The 24715-nt window shown below is 44.2% G+C and overlaps 1 protein-coding gene across 4 annotated transcripts in view; it reads right to left on the bottom strand.

The window, feature by feature from the left end:
• SH3BGR (SH3 domain binding glutamate rich protein) overlaps positions 1-24715 on the bottom strand; it is a 50839-nt gene that overhangs the window by 22060 nt on the left and 4064 nt on the right. For all 4 annotated transcript variants that reach the window (XM_084611687.1, XM_084611686.1, XM_084611685.1 and 1 more), the window contains exon 2: positions 10124-10309. In XM_084611687.1, the coding sequence (XP_084467813.1) occupies positions 10124-10309 (186 nt within the window). The remainder of the gene's footprint in view (positions 1-10123; positions 10310-24715) is intronic.

Raw genomic sequence — 24715 nt, forward strand, 5'->3', positions numbered from 1 at the left:
AAGAGAATGACTTGATCAAGTCACTCCAAATTTAGTCCCTGCGCCCATGTCTGCCCAGGCGCTCCTGATCGACCTCACACAGGCGACCAGGAGCACCTCGGACATGACGATGATGGCTACCAGTCCTATTCCACCGTCTGCTGCCACAAGGCAATTGGTTGCTGCTGCTGTGTAGCAATGCAGTACCGCGTCTGCCAGCACCCAGGAGACATACGGTGACGGTTACCTGAACGGGCTCCATGCTTGCCGTGGTAAGGCATCTGCACAGGTAACTCAGAAAAAAAGACGCGAAACGATTGTCTGCCCTTGCTTTCACGGAGGGAGGGAGGGAACAGGGGCCTGACGCTATATACCCAGAACCACCCGCGACAATGTTTTAGCCCCATCAGGCATTGGGATCTCAACCCAGAATTCCAATGGGCAGCGGAGACTGCGGGAACTGTGGGATAGCTACCCACAGTGCAACGCTCCAGAAGTTGACTCTAGCCTCGGTACTGTGGAAGCACTCCGCCGAGTTAATGCACTTAATGCACTTAGAGCATTTTCTGTGGGGACACACACACTCGAATATATAAAACCGATTTCTAAAAAAACGACTTCTATAAATTCAACCTAATTTCGTAGTGTAGACATACCCTTAGAAAGTGATGAAGACCTCTGTGTAGACACCAACAGAAGAAGCAGCTTAAGTAAGAGATTAAGTAAAGAATATAATTGTCAACGTAGATGGTTTATAATGAATACTAAAAACTAATTTCAAGACTCATTTGACTTAGCTTTTAAAAATGGTTATCGTAACTGCCTTTTTTTAAAAAATAACACTGCACAGCACTCTGAGATGCTTTCACAAAGGATGTTGTATAAATATAAATTTGTAGTAACATGCAAATTCTTTTTTCCCAATATAGCTTCACACACAGAGTCAAATACTGCACATTTATAATTTACAGGTGCTGCAGCTGGTCTGCCTAGCTTTATAAGGCAGTTGCTATTTAATGGTATACAGTCACTATGTAACTTATCTTTATGGAATCTCAAAAATCTTTATCGTGACACAAGTTGGGCAAAAGGTACAGACTCAGACTCATAGACTTTAAGGTCAGAAGGGACCATTATGATCGTCTAGTCTGATCTCTTGCACAACGCAGGCCACAGAATCTCACCCACCGACTCCTGTAACAAACCCCTGACCTATGTCTGAACTACTGAAGTCCTCAACTTGTGGTTTAAAGACTTCAAGGTGCAGAGAATCCTCCAGCAAGTGACCCGTGCCCCACGCTGTAGAGGAAGGCAAAAAAAAAACCCAGGGCCTCTGCCAATCTGCCCTGGAGGAAAATTCCTTCCTGACCCCAAATATGGTGATCAGCTAAACCCTGAGTATGTGGGCAAGACTGACGAGCCAGACACCCAGGAAAGAATTCTCTGTAGTAACTCAGATACCACCGTATCTAGCATCCCATCACAGGCCATTGGGCATATTTACCGCTAATAGTCAAAGATCAGTTAATTGCCAAAATTAGGCTATCCCATCATACCATCCCCTCCATAAATTTTTCACACTTAGTCTTGAAGCCAGATATGTCTTTTGCCTCCACTGCTCCCTTTGGAAGACTATTCCAGAACTTCACTCCTCTGATGGTTAGAAACCTTCGTCTAATTTCAAGTCTAAACTTCCTGATGGCCAGTTTATATTCATTTGTTCTTGTGTCCACATTGGTACTGAGCTTAAATAATTCCTCTCCCTCCCTGGTATTTATCCCTTTGATATATTTATGGAGAACAATCATATCTCCCCTCAGCCTTCTTTTGGTTCGGCTAACAAGCCAAGCTCTTTGAGTCTCTTTTCATAAGACAGGTTTTCCATTCCTCAGATCATCCTAGTAGCCCTTCTCTGTACCTTCTCTTAAACATGGGAGACCAGAACTGCACACAATATTCCAGATGAGGTCTCACCAGTGCCTTGTATAACGGTACTAACACCTCCTTATCTCTACTGGAAATACCTCGCCTGATGCATCCCAAGACCGCATTAGCTTTTTTCACAGCCATATCACATTGGCGGCTCATAGTCATCCTGTGATCAACCAATACTCCGAGGTCCTTCTCCTCCTCTGTTACTTCCAAGTGATGTGTCCCCAGTTTATAACAAAAATTCTTGTTATTAATCCCTAAATGCATGACCTTGCACTTTTCACTATTAAATTTCATCCTATTACTATTACTCCAGTTTACAAGGTCATTCAGATCTTCCTGTATGATATCCCAGTCCTGCTCTGTATTGGCAATACCTCCCAGCTTCGTGTCATCCACAAACTTTGTTAGCACATTCCCCCTTTTTGTGCCAAGGTCAGTAATAAAAAGATTAAATAAGACTGGTCCCAAAACTGATCCCTGAGGAACTCTACTAGTAACCTCCTTCCAGCCTGACAGTTCACCTTTCAGTATGACCCATTGTAGCCTCCGCTTTAACCAGTTCCTTATCCATCTTTCAATTTTCATATTGATCTCCATCTTTGCCAATTTAGCTAATAATTCCCCATGTGGAACCGTATCAAATGCCTTACTGAAATCAAGGTAAATTAGATACCCTGCATTTGCCTATGTTAAGATAAATAGGGTCTGTTATCTGTCCCCCTGCCCTTAATATTTATATAAGAAAAGTAAGCACTTCATGATTTGAATTTACATTCAAGCTCAAAATGGCAAACTAACTGTACCAGGTACCTCCTTTGACCCTTACTCATAAAAAACAGTTACTAACCTTCCATAACTATTGTTCTTCAAGATGTGTTGCTTATGTCTATTCCACGTTAGGTGTGTGTGCTTGCCACATGCACCAGTGCCGTAAGTTTTTCCCTCAGTGGTATCCATAGGGGACTGGCTCTGGCATCCTCTGGAGTGGCGTGCATATACACCAGTATAAGGGGCACCGCCGGCCCCACCCTCCCTCAGTTCCTTCTTGCCGGAACTCTGACAGAGGGGAAGGAAGGCGAGTCATGGAATGGACATGAGCAAAACATCTCTAAGAACAACAGTTACAGAAGGTTAGTAAACATTTTTTCTTCTTCGAGTGCTTGCTTATGTCTATTCCATGTTAGGTGACTCCCAAGCAGTATCTCCAGAGGCGGGTAGGAGTTCATGAACGTGTCGATCGCAACACAGCTTTGCCAAAGCCAGAGTCATCTCTGGCCTGCTGGGTGAAGGTGTAGTGGGTCGTGAAGGTGTGCACCGACAACCACATTGTGGTCCTGCAGATAGCCTGGATAGGGATTTGTGCCAGGAAGGCTGCTGATGACGCCTGAGCTCTAGCTGAATGGGCCATCACTATCGGTAGAGGTACAACCTGTGCCAACTCATAGCAAGTACAGATGCAGGTAGTAATCCAAGATGAAAGCCTCTGTAAAGACACTGGGAGGCCTTTCATCCTGTCAGCCACTGTGACAAAGAGTTGAGTCGATCTGCAAAAGGGCTTGGTGTGCTCTAAGTAGAGAGCCAGAGCCCGTCTGACATCCAGGGTGTGCAAACCCCTCTCCTCGTTGGACGTGTGAGGCTTTGGTCAGAACGCTGGTACGAAAATGTCCTGGTTAACATGAAAGGGCAACACCACCGTTGGCAGGAAAGCTGGATGGGGATGCAACTGATCCTTGTCCTTGTAGAACACCGTGTATGGAGGCTCCGACATAAGGGCTTTAATCTCTGAGATTCACCTCACTGAAGTGATAGCCACAAGGAAAGCAACCTTTCACGACAGATGCGAAAGAGAACAGGTAGCCAGAGGGAGAGGCTCAAAGGGAGGGCCAGTGACCCTAGGGAGGATTAGGTTAAGGTCCCATTGGGGCACTGGGTCCTGGACCGGTGGAAAAAGCCTTTTGAAGCCCTTAAGAATCCTGATCGTCATTTCATGTGCGAATACTGATCTGCCCTGGACACAGGGATGGAAGGCCTTGATTGAGGAGAAGGCTAGGCCCTGATGTTTCAAGTGAAGCTGGTAGTCCAGAATGGACTGCAGAGAAGACTGAATATGGGAGATCCTCCACTCCAATGCCCAGCAGGAGAAGCACTTCCCTTTTAATTCATGTCTCACAACATTTGTACAAGTAACATTTAATGTTCCTAGACAGTGAAGTTCTCTTGGATACTTGAGGAGATGCCTTTTCATGAAGTTTTGTGTCGGAACCATCTATCTGTCTCAGGTTCTGAACACCTTTTCCTCCTGTTTATGAATGCTTGTCAACAAGTCAGGGAGCAGAAAGTATAACAGCTGGGCCCAGATCTTCAAAGGTATTTAGGAACCCAACGCCCAGGCATTTCAATGGGAATTAGGTGCTTAAATACCTTTGAGGATCTGGGCCCATGTAACTAAATCATGGGCCCATGTCAGACCAGTCATGACATGAATGAGGAATAGGTTTCATGACTATTTTGTTTAACAATTGTAAATGATGAGCAAGTCTGTAATAAATAAAATCAAAATCTGTTCATGGATAATTCTCAAACAGGGGTCAAAGGGATGATCTATGTGCTGTAAGTAGCTAACCAAGCTCTAATGGTGACTAAACGGTGCTATGTAGAAGCTGACTGAAATCAGTATGGGCATAGAACTAAAGGACCTAAGTGGCCTGGTTGACTGGATAGATGAAAGATTCACTTTTGGGCAGCAGCTCTTGCAGTTTTGCGGGCTGAGCAGCCTCTGTCCCTCCATATCTGGCTATGTGCCCACGAGGTTTATTGTTTTCTATTCCGCATGTGACACCTCTGCTGCTATTGTTTCCAGATGTGACCTTCATGTTCTGGAAAAATGTCTGATGCTGAACCTGGCATTACAAGATGAATCTAATACCAAACAATAAAACAGGGAAAAGATGTAGGGTCTGTCTAGAATAATATACCAGGGAGTTCAATCTAATTATGCAACAAGAAAACTCAGCTAACCAGTAGGGAAAGAAATAAATTTCCCCTTGTAACACTGGGAGCTAATGGACTGAAACAGTGGGGCAATTATTATTTTATATAAGCCACTGTCTAGGAAAAATGCACTATACCTGGCTGAAAGAGAGAACTCAAATATCAAGGAAGATTCTCCTATAAACCTTTCCTCTTTACATTTCCTCTCCTTTTTTTCCATTCATATCTTCCTTCCCTCTCTGCTCTTTCCCTTTTCTGTATCCGTGTGTGTGGTAGATGTGATGGTTTTATGTTTTGTGTGTATTGTATCTTTCCATTTCTAGGAATTTTTCACATCTGCAGAGCTCATTGCCTGTTTTGTTCCCAGAGTTGCTCGGTGTGATAAGGGAAAGTGGGGTGATTGTCCTTCCTGTCCTTCTTTCATTTAAGAAGTTTTCAATTTGGGGTGCTGCTGGATCCTCAATGACACCTGGAAGTACAAGTGGCATCAGGGGCCCAAAGCATCATTTTACAATTGCATCCGTTTAACAGATGCAGTTGTAAAATTTTAGACAGGTAAGGGGGATGTCAGAGGGGTCAGGGAGAGCGTGGAGGCCCTGGGCTGGGGGTGGGGCGGGGAGGAGTCACATGGAGGGTCACACGGGGAGGTCACGTGCCCCCCCCCTTGTTTCCCTCCCATGAATGCAGTACCAACAAGAAAGGATTTCTACTTGTACCACTGCCAGCGATGCAGGTGCCTGGCTGGGCTCCAGAGACGTGCTGCCCCACATGGGCCTATGCTGCTCTCCGGATTTTCCCTTTTCAATGTGGGATGTCAGGGAACGCCCTCTCCCGGTGCGCTTCCTCTGCTTCTTAGCAGGTACCGGGGGCTGGGACCGGCATTGGGACGCTGATGCCGGTGGCGCACTTCGCACCAATACCACTGTGCTTGGAGTCCAATCTCAGCGGCTTGGAGACTGGCGCGAGACCCAACTCCATGAGGAGCACTCTCGGTCTTATGTCACGCTGCTTTTTAGTTCTTGGCTTGAAGCTCTTGCAGATGTGACACTTATTGCTAACGTGGATTTTCCCCAGACACTTCAAGCAGCTTTGATGAGGGTGGCTGATTGACATAGGCTTTTTGCAACCATCACAAGGCGTGAAGCCCAGGAACCAGGGCATGCCCTGTCCCTGGGCTAAGTCCCTTAGGGGACTATCTAACTTATCTGCAGTACTATTCGCTAACTATTAATAGAACTAAAAGAACTACTTATCTCAGAACTAGTTATACAATGAACAATAGGAAGAACCACTGGGTAAGAGCACTTGCCGAAGCAAGGAGATGCTCTAGCACGGTCACTGGCGATAAGAAAAAACTAGGGGAGGGGGAGCCGGAGGCCCCCCTTATACTGGCACATATGCGCGCCAGTCCAGAAGGCATCAGAGCCAGTCCCCTAGGGATATCACTGAGGGAAAAATTTCCGGCACCAATGCATATGGCGAGCACACACACCTAACATGGAATTGACATGAGCAAGCACTCGAAGAAGAATATTTATGGTATGGTATTGCCTTCCATTGGTTTAAACACATTACTATAAGGAGAGGTTATTTGCCCATTGCAAGCCCATATGCAAATATAAAAGCCCATGGGGCCTATTAACAGTTTCTGTCATAAAGTGGTGAATATTTATCATGTAAGCGATGCATATGCCAAAGCATTACAAGCAAAATAATCTGGTCGAAATGCTATCCATTGGAACCATTGCAGTTACTCTGTGTTTTACTATTTGCTTCCATTTATATTATAGGTTCCTCCTCCTCCAAAGTGCCTAGCCCGATGTGCCTTACACATATACTTGCCTTCTTCAGTGGGGGCTTCATTGGATCTATAGCATTGCTCACTTACAACTACATGTGGAGTAAACAAGAACCCAGGCTCTAACATACAGGTTATGGAAAGAGATCAATAAAAATACCATAGATACTTAACTGAAAACTCAAGCAGGAAAATACATTCAAAATGGGACACAAGACCACCCTTGGTAGGAAATCTTTAGTCTTGAGTGACTCAGTATCGCCTACCCTAGGTATTCAAAATTCATGAGTCAGGCAGCCAAAAACCATGAGAGTGATTTAAAAATCACAAGATTTTAAAAATAATGAATCTGAGGTGCTTTTTATTTGCCTTCTAGGCTTAAGCCATTAGGGTGCATTCGGGTCATATTTTCAAACTTTCCTCTACAACCATTAGGGCTAGAACATACGCTCTCTTTTTGTTTAAATCAAAATGAGATTTTCATGTAATCACATGACTCTGGGAGCTGGAAGTGAAGATAAACAGTAAATTATCATGAGATTCATTGTAATATTGCAAGAGTTAGCTACGCACACAAGGTGAAGAACTGTCTGAATTAACTGGACTCTTAGTTCCAGGAAAAATTATGAAATAAATTGTACTCTGATTCAAGGAACAAATCAGATAATGTACATTCTGAGAGAGAAGTCCTGAATTTTTACAGAAGTGAAATTGTCTAATTCTAAATTATATGAGAGTTTGGGCTATAACTCAAAATAGGATCACATACAGAATTTCACATCTGGCCTTTGATCACCTCAAAGTTGAGGCCCAAACCCAAGCCACAGATCTCTTCTTATCTATAACAAAGGAAGGAAACCTGTTTGCTGAGAATCTGTGAGAGGAAAGGCTGTCTCCTTGAATCTTTATGATCTGGACAAGTTGTCCCATTTAAGAATATCCATTTTTTAAATCTTTATGAGGTCTGATCATCAAAAGACAAGAAACATTGGACTGAATTTTCAGAAAGGGAGCCCTAAGGTTCATGTGCAAAAGAAGTTCAAACAATTGCACACTTACAGCTGAGTATTCATTTATGTTGGTTCTGAGCATGACTGCATGTACAAATAACTAGATAGCTGCCTAAATATCTACGTGCAACAGCCAAATTTGCATGCAAAGATAAGCATGTATTTTTGCCCATGGAACTCTGAGTTCCAGATATAAAAAAAATATTTTAGTCATTTGAGCGGGGATCAGGGCTTATTTTCATTTGTAAAGCACTTAGCACATTGTGTGCACTACCAGAAAAATATAATACATAAAATAAATAAATAAATTATAACAATAATAATAATAATAATTGTATTCCTCTTTCAGAATTACAATCTTGTATATTGTAAACTAATTGTAAATATATCTTTTTTCTATTAAGTTCTGTTACCTCGGTAATTCTAATGGTACAATCTATTTATGTCATCAAGGAGATGATAACTAAGGCTACGTTTTAGTCACTGGTATTTTTAGTAAAAGTCATGGGCAGTAAACAAAAATTCACAGCCCGTGATCTGTCCATGACTTTTACTATATACCCCTGACTAAAACATGAGAAGGGAGAAGGTGCAGGGGACAGCCAGGCAGGGCCCCCCGGGGTGTTCGGGGGGCACGGCCCCACAGGGTGCTGCAGGTGCTGGGGGGCGCAGCCTGGGAGGGCACTGCAGGTGTTTGGGGAGGGTGTGAACCGGGGGGGGGAGGTGCCACAGGTGCTGGGGAAGGGTGGCCTGGGGGGTGCCATGGGTCCTTGGGGGGGCCTACCCTGCGGGGGCGCCATGGGTGCTGGGAGGAACGGGGAGGAGCTGCAGGTGCTGGGGGGAGCAGGGAAGTGTCCTGGGTTCTGTGGGGTAGGGTTGGTGGGGCTGGGGCAGGCTCCCTACTTGGCTCCTGAGCTCCACGTGCTACTTGCTCTCTGCCCCAAACCCTGGTTCTGCAGCTTCCATCGGCTGAGAACTGCAGCCAATGGGAGCTGTGGGGGCGGTGCCTGCCGGCAGAGGCAGCACGTGGAGCTAGGAGCTGAGGGAGGGGAGCCCCCCTCTCCAGGTAAGCACCACCCCACACCCCAATCCCCAGCCCTGAGCTCCCCCCCATGCCCAAATTCCTGCTGGTGGAGGGCAGGGGGCCTAAGACGGCTCCAATAGCAGCCAGTGCACCTGGCCTGGGGGCTGCCCAAGCTGCTCAGGCGGACCCTGGGCCAGGCACACCAGCCACTGCAGAAGTCACGGAGGTCAGGAAAAGTCATAAAATCCATGACTTCCGTGACAAACACTGAGCCTTAATGATAACTAACAGCCTGATCCAATGTTCATTAAAGTCAATGACAGCATTTCAAGCACTGGATGAGGCCCAAAGGGGCTTCTTCGTAGCAAATGCGCAATGTGACTCAAGTGGTACGTTACCAGGATTCATCACCAAATTTAGTCCGATGGTTGGATCATTAGCTTCCCCGGCTCAGTCCAGGTACAGACTGGGACCTAAGGGGCTGTCTGAGAGTGCTGAGAGAGTGTTATTCACAAATATCCATATGGAAAAAAAAAAAGCTCTATTAAGCATTTACAGATACAGTCACGGAGCCTAAACAAACTAATGAAACCCCACTCTTTGGCACAAAGGGGACAAAAGGAATAGAAATCATATCAGAAAAGGCCTCAAAGTTGCTGGAAGGAAGGAAGGAAGTAGAGCCAAGAAAGCAACATCCTGCACCTCCTCTCTGAGCTCCAGTGGTGCCCCTCTGCACAAACATCGTAGGGGTGGGACTCCCGGTTTATTTGCTGGGGATCCCACATTTATTTGCTTGCTTTGTATGTGTGGGAGGAGGTCATGTCAATCCAAAGGATGCAAAGCTGGACACCAGGACTGGGGAAAGGGACAGTTGCTCTCTAGGGTCTTGCCCCCTGACTACCCAGTGGAAGTTGCAGTATTGCCCATTCAGCACCCTTTAGCCCCCTCAAGATAGGGCAGAAGTAGAGTGTGAGCAGGGAGCCAATAGAAGAACAGCTCATGAATAAGCTATGCTATATTAGGGGCTGTGGTGAAGTGGGAGGGAACACATGATTTCCAGGGAGCTCCCATAAGAGTGGCAGGCTGACACTCCATGTACTTCACTGAACCCACAAGTCACTGTCTCTGCAGAGGACAGTTAGGAAACTCCATGCAGTTCACCAAGCAGAGTTTCCCTAATAAGTTTTCCCTCCCTGTAGGTGTCTCTGTGAAAGGGGACAATCAGGCCCTCTATTTTCTCTTCTGGGCTAAAGAAACATCTCCTAAATCTATTAGCTCGAAAGAGGATCTCAAATGATTTGAAGAGTGGTGGAATTTAGGGCACTTGTGAAATGTCCTGAAGGAAGAATGTCTGCAAAGTTATGAAAATATCAAATGACATCTCACCCCACAGTACTGCTCCTCATTGAAGATCTGTGGAGGGAGGGGGATTCCATTTTGTGGCTTCTTTTCACCTGGGACGTTCTCTCTCATCCATTTCCTGTTGTCCTCGTCACCAGCTATGTCCATTTGCTTAAAGTCAATCTTGTTGGCCTCTAAGAAGCCCACTACTTCTTGCTGTTTCTTCTTAATCTAGTTAGAAGACAGAAGGAAAAAACAAGAATTGTTATTTTCATGTAAACTAAAAAAATAGAATCGTTATATTAAGAACCAATGCAGCTATATCAAACTTGATGCTTTATCCAATATAGAACAGATTCCTTTAAGCTAGTCTTTACTTATGAAATTTTATTCTGCCAGGAATCTTTTCTTTTGGGCCTGCCCCTTAACACTTAGGCCACAGGTACAATTAAGGATGCTTGATGAAAAATGTTTCCTTAGCTCCTGTATTGGAAACTTTCCCCACTCAATCTGTGCTTTGCGGTTTTACAGGAACATCAAGAAGCGTTGTATACACAATGTTAGGGCATAACTTCCATTGTGTATCAGATAAAATTTAAACATGTCACTTGTACATTTTTATTCTAATATTCTGAGCAATTGGAACCCAGAAACCAATCCTGCAGCATATGCCATTAGTTTGCAGCTATAATTCTGATGATTATTTTCTGTTTGTTTGGTGAGAGGCCTGCACTATTCAGGGACTAATGGCATGAGTTTGAGTTTAAGCACCATGCATGCTTCCTCACAGAGTTCTGCTAATCACATGCACCTAATCTGTGACCAGCAACATCTGTGTTCCAGACCTGGGTCTCTCTTACTGCCACTTTTGCTAAACCATGTGGGAATTTAATGACATGTCAAAATGGTTACTAGAATGATCCCACCAAGGTAATTTTTGCTTGTGACTCATCAGATGATTTGAAAGCTGATTTGCAGAAATGAAACATTTGACCACTGAAACCCACAATGCCACCTAGCCAATGTAATTCAGATCTTATCAATGAGACAGGAAATAAGCCTGCAATTTAATTTACTGCTATGTGTCTATAATCTAATCAGACTGAAAAGCTGGAGAAGAAGTAGACAGTCAGAACATTTTATTAAAGGACTCATTTTCATTAGCGTTATTGTTAAAAATAATAATGAAAACCCCTCTGTGTTTATTTCTACTAAGACAGAAATAAAATGACAATGTGTACAATTTTGGGACAAAAACTTAGCTTTGTAAAAAGGGCTAAAACAGACACTTGGGATGCAAACACTGATACAAAGTGTTTAAAACATACAAGTGAATATGCAACTGATCAGTCTAAGACAGTGGTTGTTAACTTGGGGTGCTCTTTCGGGGGGTGTGAGACATGCCAGATTTTTTTAGAAGGCAAATCATCAAAAACGCAAATTAAGCACAGGCACATACGTACAGCTACTTTGTTTCATTAAACCTCTGTATTTATTAACATTATACGTTTTGTAAAACGATTACTGTAATATACAAACAAAACATTTATTTTCAAGTTTTTAAGCTAATTGTAGTGAAGTTATCTCGCTACAAAATACAGTGTACCGCCACGTTGCAGGGTATTTCTTGACTCATGCGCAGATGATGATGTGGCAGGGCCGCGGCTTTGTTTGAATTCAGTTAGCCTCTAACTGTTAGTGCGTTGGTTACAGTTTACTTCCACAGCAAAACTCCACAACATCTCTGGGTAGTACTTCCCTATTTTTGTGTGCCTACTGGACTATTATTTGTGGTGAGTAATAACAAAACTATTTTACATATATTTAATATGCATTTAAAAAAGTGTATGGGCTCCCGTATCTCCATTTATATATTTTTTTCATTTCAGTAACCCTTGCCATGTCGAAGAAACGCAAATGGAAGGACGACTGTGTTCGTTACGGGTTCACTTGTACGAAAGAGAAGGATGGAAATCAACGACCACGATGTGTACTGTGCAGCTCATCATTTTCAAACGCCAATCTCAAACCATCGAAGCTGTCTGAACATTTCAACAAACAGCATGGTGGTGCGGCTGCTGGACATGACATTGACACCCTGACGTCTACGAGGGCACGATTTGATCGTAGCGGAACCTTGAGGACGTTTGGGTTTGTGTCACTTGAGAAGCCCTTGTTACAAGCATCCTATCAAGTTGCATATTTGTGTGCCAAGGAAAAGAAGCCTCATACAGCAGCTGAGGAATTAGTGAAACCTTGTGCATTGGAAATGGCAAAAACAGTATTGGGACCAGATGCACAAAAGAAGCTTCAGCAAGTTCCCTTGTCAAATGGCGTGATCCGTTCTAGAATTCATGAGATGAGCCAGGATATCTTGCAGCATGTTATAAAGATATCAAAGCTAGTCCTCTTAAAGTGGGTATTCAGCTCTACGAGTCAACTGACGTTGATGGCTACAGTCAGCTGTTGGTGTTTGTGCGGTACGTAAAGGAGAAAGAAATCTTAGAAGAATTGTTGTTCTGTGAACCATTGCAATTAACTAAGAAAGTAATTGATGTGTTCAATCTCGTCAAAGACTTCTTTTTGGAGCATAGGATAACGCTTGACGTGTGTGGATCAATTTGCACCGATGGTGCCCCTTCCATGCCAGGAAAAAATTCAGGATTTGTTGCCTGTGTAAAGAAAGAAGTACTTCATATCATGATCACACATTGTATGTTGCACCGTCATGCACGTGCCGCAAAGACTTTGCCTACAAAATTGAAGGATACTTTGTCTACTGTGGTGAGCACGGTAAACTTCATCAGAGGACGTGCTCTAAATCGTTGCCTCTTCCATGCTTTTTGCGAAGAAATTGGTGCCGAGCACATTGTCCTTTTTTTCCATACAGAAGTGAGGTGGCTTTCCCATGGCCGAATGCTTACTCGTATTTTTGAAATGCGTGAAAAAATAAGTCAGTTTCTTTGTAACCAAAGCAGTAATTTAGTTGATGACTTCGAAAATAGAGAGTTTATCCTTTGCCTAGCGTACATGGCAAATGTATTCACACACCTAAATGAACTCAACACATCTATGCAAGGAACTGGATGAACACGGTAACAGCCAGAGAGAAGTTATCTGCTTTTATTCAGAAACTTCCAGTTTGGATAAAGCGTGTTGAGAAAAGAAATTTCACTAACTTTCCTTTTCTTGAAGAAACAGTTGTTTTGGAAAATGAAGGAATGACCATCACAACGGAAGTGACAAACCATTTGCAACAGTTGAGTGACTCTTTCCAAGGATATTTTTCCACTAGAGATCTTGATGTGGCAAAGAAATGGATACTGGATCCATTTCTTTTTAACCTGGATTCCATCAATGATAGTGATTTGATGAAAGATGATCTCATTGAATTACGTGCCAATGGCCAAATCTTAATGGAGTTTGAGACAATGAAGCTTGAGCATTTCTAGTGTGCTCAACTAGCACCGTTTCCACAACCGGCGAAGACAGCGCTGGAGATCCTTGTGCCATTTGCCACTACATACGTGCGTGAGAGAGGATTTTCATCACTCTTACACATCAGAACAAAGGTCAGAAACCACCTAAATGCAAGTGATGACATGCGTGTGGCTATTTCAAAAAAAGTTCCTCGTTTCTCAAATCTCATTGAACAAAAGCAACAGCAAAAGAGTCAGTGAGCTGGTAAACTTAAAAGAAGTGTGTAATTTTTCATGGATTCTTAATTTTATTGTGAAATTAAAATAAATATATAATTCTCTCTCTTTCATTCTACAGTTATGAAATATCTAGGTTTAAAGAACTGACCTACTTCAACAATTTTTGATAAGGGGTGCGAGAACATATTTTGAGAACCAAAGGGGTGCAGGCTGCAGTAAAGGTTAAGAACCACTGGTCTAAGACCATGTCTACACTACAAAATTATGTTGACCTAAGTTATGTAGGCAAAGAGCCGCCACAATTATTTTGTCTCTTGTGAGTGTCCACACTACGCTTCTCGTGTAGGTGGTGTGCGTCCTGACCAGGAGCGCTTGTATCAGTGCAGAGTACAGTGCACCATAGGTAGCTATCCCACTGTGCAACTCATCACCATCCAGCGCAGGGTGTTTTGGGAAGTTTTCGCAATGCCTCCTGGGGCCAAAATGAGTCATGCAGGAGTGACTGGGAGCAAGGGTTCAACTTCCCATAAAGTTATGTGCTCCATCCCATCATTTCATCTGCATCTCATAATATTTCATGCCTCTTTTCAAAATCCCCACAACTCGCTCATCCCTCCTTGCTGTCCACCATCGCTGGCAGAAACATGCATCCTGCACAGCTCTGACTATTGTGATGAGCATAGTGAGCACAGGCCATCTGATCCTGCAATATTTGCAGAGATGCAAGCAGAGTCATGGATAACATGACAATTCCTTGGAGGTTAGATTGCAGTGGGACATAGAAAGAAACAATTAAAGGTTGGTGGTGACATTCACAGACCAAATGCACAGGGTGGAGTGCCTGTTCTGGGCCCAAGCACAACCTCCCAAGCCAGGCTCTCGCAGGCAGCCACCCTGCTGCACAGAACAGGAAGCCAGAGTTGCCAGTGTGAAAAGTGATTGGTCCTGCCCCCTCTGCTACCCACCTGGGCCTCGCTGCCAGGACAGAGGCCGAGTGTGCTGGAAGGCAGGCACAGCAGAAGGACAGAGCCCCTCTCCCTCCCTCCTGGCAGACCAAGAAGAAATGGGGGGGGTGCACTTGACCCCACATGCCTCCCTATGCATCGCCAGTGCCTGAGCCCTCCAGCACAGGGACACCAAAATGAGAACTGCATTTACAGTTGAGAAGCGAGTGGCGATTGCACTATGGAAACTTGCAATGCCAGATTACTACCGGTCAGTCGAAAATCAATTTGGAGTTGGGAAATCCACTGTGGGGCTGTTGTGATGTAAGTGTACAGGGCCATTAATCACCTGCTGCTACACAGGACTGTGACTCTGGGCAGTGTGCCGGACACAGTGGATGGTTTTGTAGCAATGGGATTCCCAAACTGTGGTGGGGCAATAAATGGCATGCTTATCTCTATTTGAGCACCAGACCACCTTGCCACAGAGTACATCAACAGAAAGGGCTACTTTTCTATGGTAATGCAAGCGCTGGTGGATCACTGGGGATGTTTTACTGACATCAATGTGGGCTGGGTAAGGAAAGGTGCATGACATGCACATCTTTAAGAACAGAGGACTTTCAGAAAGCTGCAAGCAGGAACTTTCTTTCCCGGCCAGCAGATTACCATTCCCATTGGGAATGTTGGAATGCCAATAGTGATCCGGAGAGACCTAGCCTACCCCTTACTCCCCTGGCTCATGAAGCTATACACCTGTCATCTCAACAGCACCAAGGAGCGTTTCAATTACAGGCTCTGCAAGTGCAGAGTGACAGTTGAATTTGCCTTTGGTCGTTTGAACAGTCGCTGGCATTGTCTACTTATGAGATTAGTCCTCAGTAAAAAAAAAATCCCAATGGTTATAGCTTCCTGCTGTGACCTACATAATATCTGTGAAGCAACAGGGGGGGAAAGTTTCTTGCTGGGTGGTGGAATGGCTGTCTGGTGAATATGAACAGCCAGATGCAAGGGCTATAAGAAGAGTTCAGCACAGAGCTATATGGTTCAGGGAGGCCTTGAATGACCATTTTAATAGTGAGCCACAGTAGTGTGTCTTGCTGCAGTGTGCTCTACCTGGCCTTGCGCTTTTACAGCCTGATATGAACCTTGCAGTGAGTGCTGTGTGTGTAGGAATATAGCATTGCAGATGTAGATGCACCTATTAATATTTTCTGTGAATAATGTTATGGGTTCTGTGACAAAATGAAGTAACAGGATTTGGTGAGTGTCAGGCCTCCTCAGCACCAGACAGCATATGTTGCAAACTAATAAAAATGAATTATGTTCCAAAAAAATAGAATTTTATTCTGTAATCAGGCAAATAAAAAAGCACATATAGAACTTAATAAAACTTAATAAATTAAGTGAACAGAACTTATGAAAGGGAAAGAACAGTCATTTCTATTTCAGGTACATGCACACCAGCCATGTATTTCACAGGTTAGTGTACATGGAGCTGTGATTGTCTTTAATGTCTCCCGGGTTGGAGGGGTAAGGCTCGTGCATGGCTCTGATGCCACGTGGAATGTTGTTGGGGGCGGGGGGGGGGGCATCAGGAGATTCCAACATTGAGTTGTCTATGGGCTGCAGAGGGAGGCGAGCATGGGATTCTTGGACCTACAGGTCTATCAGATCCGCAGCATCTCTGTTTGCTGCCTCAGAAGCCCATTATATCTGGTGCACCTCCTTCGTCTTATCCTGCTTGAGCTCCCAGACTTTTCTCCTTTCTACTCTTTCCTTCTCCACGCTGTCTGCAAGGGTCATCCTCAAGGCTCTGGTCTCATTCTCTAATGCAGCACAGGTTTGCAGCATCTCCTGGACCATATCATCCCAAGTCCTCTTCTTTCTCCTCCTGACCTGGCTCAGGCATTCCACAAGTGTGGAGGGAGAGACCCTCAAGGCCACAATACCAGCAGCTGAAGATACAACACACAGAGGGTACCATTATCAGTGTATTCACAACAGAAATTGAAACTTAGGCTACTGAACTCACTCCCTTTGATCCACACAAGTTGTAACCACTACATTCTCACTTCTCCTTGAGATTGATACAGAACAGCGCCAGTCACATCATGAGCCATGGTGAGCCTAGGGAGCAGGAGGTCAAGGGGAGAGATTAAGGAAATGAGGGATAGTTGGGGATATCTCACAGGCACGAGTCTATGTGTATAGGGCAATGGAACTGAATACTCACACCGTTTTCCACAGGCAGTGGTGATTTTAGACAATATCTCACTCCTGAGGGTAAAAGAGACAGAGAGAGCCCAGCCGGTGCTGGCATCCTGATGCCACCCAGGCCCATACACTGCTAGCCTGTGCACTGCAATGGTGTCGGCTGACGTAATCTCTGAGTGGTGTGGGAAAGTATACTACCACAGCAGCAAAAATAAGGCAGTCCTCCCTAGAAACTTTCAGCAGAGGATTGCAAAATACCTCCATGAGAGTTACTTCGAGATCTCTACGGAGGATTCACGGGATACCCCGGTGCACATAAACAACTGCTCTGTGTGGCCCCTCTGACTAACTCTAGAGGGGAATGAAAAGCACATAGCAACTTACCTCTCCTGGTTGTTTCACTACCTCTCCTAGCACAAGTACAAAAGAGTAAATCAAGAGATGTGTCCTGCTACTTTGGGGGTTCCATTCCTGCAATTTCAAAGCAAACAGCATACTTACCAGAGGTTCCTTCCCTTGCATCAGGCTAGGCCATGCTTGACTGTCAGCACTGGCTGGACTGCAGTGGAGTCAAAAACATGGCCTGGCTCACTACACAGCTGGATCACCTAGTCGCCTGTCCCCCATACTCCTCCTCCTCTCCTTCATCCACCTCCTCTTCCTCTCCGTTCATGGTGGAGGCCTGTGACTCAGGCTCCTCCGAAGTATCCACGGGGCTCTTAGGGGTGAGGGTGGGGTCTCCGCCGAGGATGGCATGCTGCGGTTCCTCACCAGATCGATTGTTGGCCCGCCTGGCTTTCTGGTAGGCCTGCCACAGCTCCTTGGCTTTCACACAGCACTGCTGTTTGTCCCTGTTGTGGCCCTTTTCCTGCATCCTCTGCCCAATCTGCTCGTTCATGTTGACGTTTCTACAGCTGGATTAGAGCTCTGTCTGCCCAGCCTCTTCTCCCCACAGAACCAGGAGATTTAACACCTCTTGGGTACTCCAGGCAGAAGCTCATCTGCAGCATGGAGCCAGCTTGGTCAGCTGCAGACTACAATGGAGAGCTGCTAGGTGTGTTTGCCAAGTTGGGCAACAAGGAAAAGGAATTTCAAAAATTTGCAGGGCTTTAAAGGGAGGAGTGGCTGCCTGGCCCCTGGGCAGCAGAGTTCACAACAGTAACCAGACCAGTGAGGGTGGGGCATTGTGGGACAACTCCTGGAGGCCAGTAACAACCAATGTAAGTAACACAATGTCTACACTGACACTGCATCGACCTAACTGCACTGACCTTGCCTCTACGCTGCTCAGGGAGGTGGTGTTATTAAGTCGGTGTAGTGGGCCAGTTAAGTCAGCGAGAGCAAAATTTAAGTGTAGACACATCCACAGCTAGATCAATGAAAGCTGCCTTGCGTCAACCTAACAGTGTAGTGTAGACCAGGTCTAAGAGGTGGTTTTGTTTTGTTTTTAAAAGGAGATCGTTTTTAAAAAGGCCATTTAACTGCACAGTTCTTTTAAGGAAACTTTCTGATGACAGGATGGGTTGCCTTGGGCACTCACAAGGGCATCACATCAAAAGAAATTAACATGAGAACATCTGTATAAATCATACACAAAATAGACATTCAAACAATACTAATGCTTATACCTAATCCTATAAAAGCCAGTAAACACACTGCTGACAGCTCTAATTCCAGCATTATCCCATCTCATTGTGCACAGGAATTTAAGCACATATGGTATACAGGGCACAACATCACCTAGTGCTCCAAGAGCTTTGTGAGGAGGAACGACAGTTGAACTGCAACCCAGCATTCCCTAGTTTATGGCTTTAAATATGGGTAAACAAGGTTTGTCTAATTTCAGACTCACATAGGTATAGTGGGATAGAACATTCAGCTCAAACAATATTAGGACAGAGAGTAAAACAAATACAGAGACATTTAAAAAAGGAAACCAGAGGTGGGGGAAGGACCTCAACGTTTATTATTTTTTAATATCTGGTGATTCTTAAGCCAGTGTGGTACTTAGTGGGGGGTCATGATTTTTGAATGCCTGGAGCTGTCAATGCTGTATTATGCATTATTTACACATAGTTGTAAAAGGTGTGACTCACATTAATGTTATCTCAGGTCAGAGGCAGCTTCAGATTTTAAAAAGTATCAGTAAAAGTCGATTGTACTATGTTCAAAACAGTTCTGAATAAAAATCTTGGCCTGTGTTTTAGTATCAATACACGGGACTGAGGGCATACAAAGTATCATAACAGCTTATACTGTATTGGTGAACAAAATATGGAAATCAGAAAATAGGAATTCTGTTCTCATCTCTGCCCCAGACCTGTTATCTGTTGTTTGCATTGCAATAACTTTAGGCACCCCAACCAGAGCCCCCATTGTGCTAGGCATTGGGTACTTAGATAAAGTAACAATCCCTGCCCATGTAACCTTTAACAGCTCTATGCCTCAGCTATAAAATCATTAAGGCCCTACTTGAATCCCGGGATGATCTTCAAATAATTGCGGCTGAATTGAGGACAAGACATGAAAAATCACGGAAAAGTAATAATGGACTTTTATTAATAGCAGCAATTTGGAAAAGCCAGAGTTCACCTATTTGTTTTTTAAAAAAATCCTGGAATGATATAAACCCTTAAGTGTTATATTATGCCTGCTAATTTTTTTGATAACCAGACATTTTGCTGCAACTATATTACATTCTTTTTTTTTTTTTTTTAAGTGACCGGTATTGTCAGGGTTCCTTCCCCACTCTGAACTCTAGGGTACAGATGTGGGGAGCCGCATGAAAGACCCCCTAAGCTTATTCTTACAAGCTCAGGTTAAAAACTTCCCCAAGGTATAAACTTTGCCTTGTCCTTGAACCCTATGCTGCCACCACCAAGCGTGTTAAACAAAGAACAGGGAAAGAGCCCACTTGGAGACATCTTCCCCCCAAAATATCCCTCCAAGCCCTACACACCCTTTCCTGGGGAAGGCTTGATAAGAATCCTCACCAATTTGTACAGGTGAACACAGACCCAAACCCTTGGATCTTAAGAACAATGAATAATCAAGCAGGTTCTTAAAAGAAGAATTTTAATTAAAGAAAAGGTAAAAGAATCACCTCTGTAAAATCAGGATGGAAAATACTTTACAGGGTATTCAGATTCAAAACACAGAGGATGCCCCTCTGGGCAAAACCTTAAAGTTACAGAAAACAGGAATAAACCTCCCTCTTAACACAGGGAAAATTCACATAAACCAAAAGATAAACTAATCTGCCTTGCCTGGCTTACCTATACTGGTTGCAATATTGGAGACTTGGATGAGGATGGGTTGGAGAAGATGGATTTCTGTCTGGCCTCTCTCAGTCCCAAGAGAGAACAACATGTAAACAAAGAGCACAAACAAAAGCCTCCCCCCCCCCGCAAGATCTGAAAGTATCTTGTTCCCTTACTGGTCCTTATTGGACCTCAGGTGCCAGCCAGGTTAGCTGAGCTTCTTAACCCTTTATAGCTAACAGGATGTTGCCTCTGGCCAGGAGGGATTTTATAGCACTGTATACAGAAAGGTGGTTACCCTTCCCTTTATATTTATGACAGGTACAATGTAAAATTCAAAAGACTAAATGTCTTAACACAACTGCTGTAGAAATTGAGTCCAGTCACTTTAGCCTTTTACATTGAATGTTAGTGCAGTACTAATTGGATACTCAAAATGTATGCAAAATTGTGGACCGTATAAAGTAGGGTAATTAAAATCAAAATTGCAGAGGAAGACAAATATTGCAGGATCCCCAGTTTCTGCAATATCATGAAGTAGGGCTTTAGTGATAACACTTATCTCTGTGGTGGGGCTTACTTAAGCAGTGACTGTGAAATTATTTGAGTCCTGAGATGCTATTTTGCAACTCTACTGCACCTATTATTTTGTGTGCCAGTAGTAAATGCCAAAATATAGTAGTAAATAATAATAATAATAAATGCTGCTCACACATAGCATGCCCTTTTTGCTATCATCTGTACAGATTAAGGTAAACAACCCCTCTCCATCACCAGTGCAAGCCTGACTCCACCCCTTTACCACTCTTGCATCTCAGTAGGGACAAGGAATGGATAGTCGACTCATAGATGGAACAACAGCTCCTTTCCTCCAGTCCCTTGGAGGGGATTGGACTGGGAGTTAGAATCATAGAATATCAGGGTTGGAAGGGACCTCAGGAAATCATCTAGTCCAACCCCCTGCTCAAAGCAGGACCAATTGCCAATTTTTGTTCAGCTGTTGGGTCCCTGCTGTCCTCCTCTCCATTCAGGAGGTGCCTGAGGGGGTAGGGGTGTGAGATGTGGATGTGGGGTGGAAAGAAGAAGAATACATTAAGGGGGATATGATGAAATCATCATGCTCATGCTCTGTTCAGACACTGCTCTTCTATGCACTCAAATGGTGAAATTTATGTCCTTGTGGAAGGCCCATTCAAGGCCCTCGTGTACATTACTGAAGTCTCCTTCACCCTTGTGTGGGTGAGGGGATGGTGCAGATAAATCAGCCATACAGGGTGCATTCTCTTTGTGCCAAAGGTGGGCTCCATGAAAGCTCTATATAGATCAATCTAAAGGGGTACCTAAGGTGGGGCCCACAGGATCTGATCTCACACATAGCTCCCAACAGTCCCAGGTTTCACAGGACTATCCCACTTTGACCTCCCAGACCGCCTGCCCCAGTTGAAGTGACTTCTGGTCCATGGGTCTGGCTGGGCTTGGCTCCCTATTCTGTGCACTGTGACCTACCCTCGGTGCACAGGGTTGCAGCATCACTGTTTTGATCCAGCTCCCCTGACAGGTGGGCAGCTGGTCCACATTTGAGTGAGTGATGCTGCTGCATCCTGGCAACCACTGGTAGTTTCATCTGTTGTGGAGTAAAATATTTTCATCTATATCCCTGGCATCCAAAGTTTACCCACTGACCAACTGTCCATAGGTGTCCAGCAACAGCAGAGGGTATCTGGTCAGCAAGTTTATAGCAGCATTAAAGCTGGCAAATAAAGTTGATGCAGTTCTCTGATCTGACGCGATAAAAACAATCTGTTTCTGATGGGCTGACAGAACTATTTATGTTCATTACATTGCTGCTTCTGTTGTGGCTCGGCATGCTATCCTGTTTGTCTGTTTGCAATATGAGCTCAAGCCTACATTTGGCCAAATTCACCCACCCCGTCCCTCCCAGATACTAGTGTTCTGGCATGTATTTCAAAGTAAAAGAATACAGTTATTCTGTATTCAGCACAATCCTGCTGAATGGATGAGTTATTGTAAAACTGAAGTGTAAGGGCTCAATACTTCAAATACACAGGCCTTCACTTGCCCTCAGCTGGCTAAGTGCCTGCTATGTGACCTCTTTCCTCTCCCCTCCTCCGCAACCATGCAGTGGACTGATATATACACTATCCAATCCAAACATTAACACACACAATTGTTATCAGGGTCAGCAAGAATTAAAAGCCTAAATATGTTGTTTACATTTTATGAAATACATTTTATGAAAGCAGGCTCTCTCAGGCAGAAGCGGCTCCGTGCAGCTCTCCAGCTAGCTGCCAGGGAGAGTGGCCGGACAAATGTGTGCGATGAGACGCAAAGAGAGAAGGACAGACAGCTCCCCTTTCCCCCCCAACAGATAATGGGCAGGGAGAGCGCTGCAGCCCCAGGCTTGGCACAGGGTGGGAGGGGTCACTGGGCAGGGGATACACATGGGTCAGTCATGTGTTCTCCCCTATAGCTTGTGCCCCCATAGTATGGGGAGGCACAAGTCATCTATGCCTGGCAGGCTGCCCCCATCCCTCTCAGCTCCCCCTTTCCCTTTGGGAGTGGGAAGAAGCCGCCCAGGCTTCTTGCCCCTGCAGAGCAGGGTCCAGGTGCCCCAACTTCTCACCGCTCTTCCACCCTCCCTACTACCTGCCAGGAGCTGGGCAGGTTTGTCAGTTTCACAACTCAGCCATGAAATTGACAAGACAGTCAAGGGTCCCAACTGAGCAAGGTGGGGGAAGCCGCCTGGGCTTCTTACTCTGACTTTTTGCTGAAGAATTGCCACTTTCAGGTCTGTTATTGAGTGGCCAGAGAGATTGAAGTGTTCTCCAACTGGTTTTTGAATGTTATGATTCCTGATGTCAGATTTGTGTCCATTTATTCTTTTGCATAGAGACGGTCCGGTTTGGCCAATATACATGGCAGAGGGGCATTGCTGGCAGTAGGAGAACACTTCAATCTCCCTGGTCACTCAATAACAGACCTGAAAGTGGCAATTCTTCAACCAAAAATCTTCAAAAACAGACTCCAATGTGAAACTGCAGAACTGGAATTAATTTGCAAACTGGACACCATCAGATTATGCCTGAATAAAGACTGGGAGAGGTTGGGTCATTACAAAACCTAAACCTAATTTCCCCAATACTAATTTCCCCCTACTTTACTCACACCTTCTTGTCAACTGTCTGAAATGGGCCACACTCATTACCACTTCAAAAGTTATTTTTCCTCCCTTGGTGTCCTGCTATCAATTGAATTGTCTCATTAGACTGACCTCACACTTGGTAAGGCAAATCACATCTTTTCATGTATTTATACCTGCTCCTGTATTTTCCACTCCATGCATCTGATGAAGTGGGTTCTAGCCCACAAAAGCTTATGCCCAAATAAATGTGTTAGTCTCTAAGGTGCCACAAGGACTCCTTGTTGTTTTTGCTGAAACAGACAAACATGGCTACCATTGTGAAACTTGTCAATTTCAGGGTTCCTGCTGAGAAATTGACAAGACAGCCAAGGTAAGTAATACAGTGTCTACAGACACTGTATCACACCAACATAAGCCCTACAATGCTACACAAACAGGTGGCTGTGAAATTATCTAGTTAAAATATAATCATGCAAATCATTATTGTGACCACTGTTATATACTTGCAACGAATCTTATAAAGAGTGTAACACATGGCTGGAAAGGATTAAGCATCTTGCAGGCTAACTAACCCAGAGTCAGCCTGTAGAGACATGTTAGAAATGACAATTAAGGCCTTTCAAGGCTAGAACTTTGAAATGCAAACCTCTATTGTTAAAGAATGAAAGGTGATACTTATTGTGTGTATCTTAGATGATAGCCATGTAATCAGACAGTTCCTGTCTGTCACTATAACTATTAATTCAGAGATCAAAAGGGAATATTAACATTTAGATGAATCTTGGGTGAAATACTGTCATTGTCTATATTTCTCTTTGAAGTTTGTAATAGACTACCTAATGGATAAACTGCCCTATGTTAATTTGTGTAACTAATTACAGGTGGTGCTTAGGAAACAAGAGGTTACATCAAAAGACTATTGTTTACCCATGACTGTATGGTCAACCAAAACTATATAAAAGACCTTTGGGTCCTGATCCTGACATCTCAGATCTGCGTAAGCTTCATCAGGGGTGGTTTGAGCTGCAAGACTGAGGTCCCAGTTCATCGGCAAACACCCTGAATATGATATTGGACATTGGACTATAACCTATGGACTAAATTCTAAAAGAACTCTTTGCAACTACAAAGCTCACCATCTCTGCTGTGTATCTGAAATTCAAGAATTGAACTCATGTCTGTAGGTATATTGATCTTTTAACCATACTCTGTCTCTTTTCTTTTTTAAAAATTTTAGTTTAGTTAATAAGAATTGGCTGTAAGCATGTATTTGGTTAAGATCGGGAATATCCATTAACCTGGAAGGTAACGTGTCTGATCCTTTGGAATTGATGAAATAAGACTTTCAGAAATCTTCATCACATTTGACTTGGGTACCTGGATGGAGGCCTGAG

Source organism: Lepidochelys olivacea (assembly GCF_965140295.1).
Source record: "Lepidochelys olivacea isolate rLepOli2 genome assembly, chromosome: 1".
Lineage (NCBI taxonomy): Eukaryota > Metazoa > Chordata > Testudines > Cheloniidae > Lepidochelys > Lepidochelys olivacea.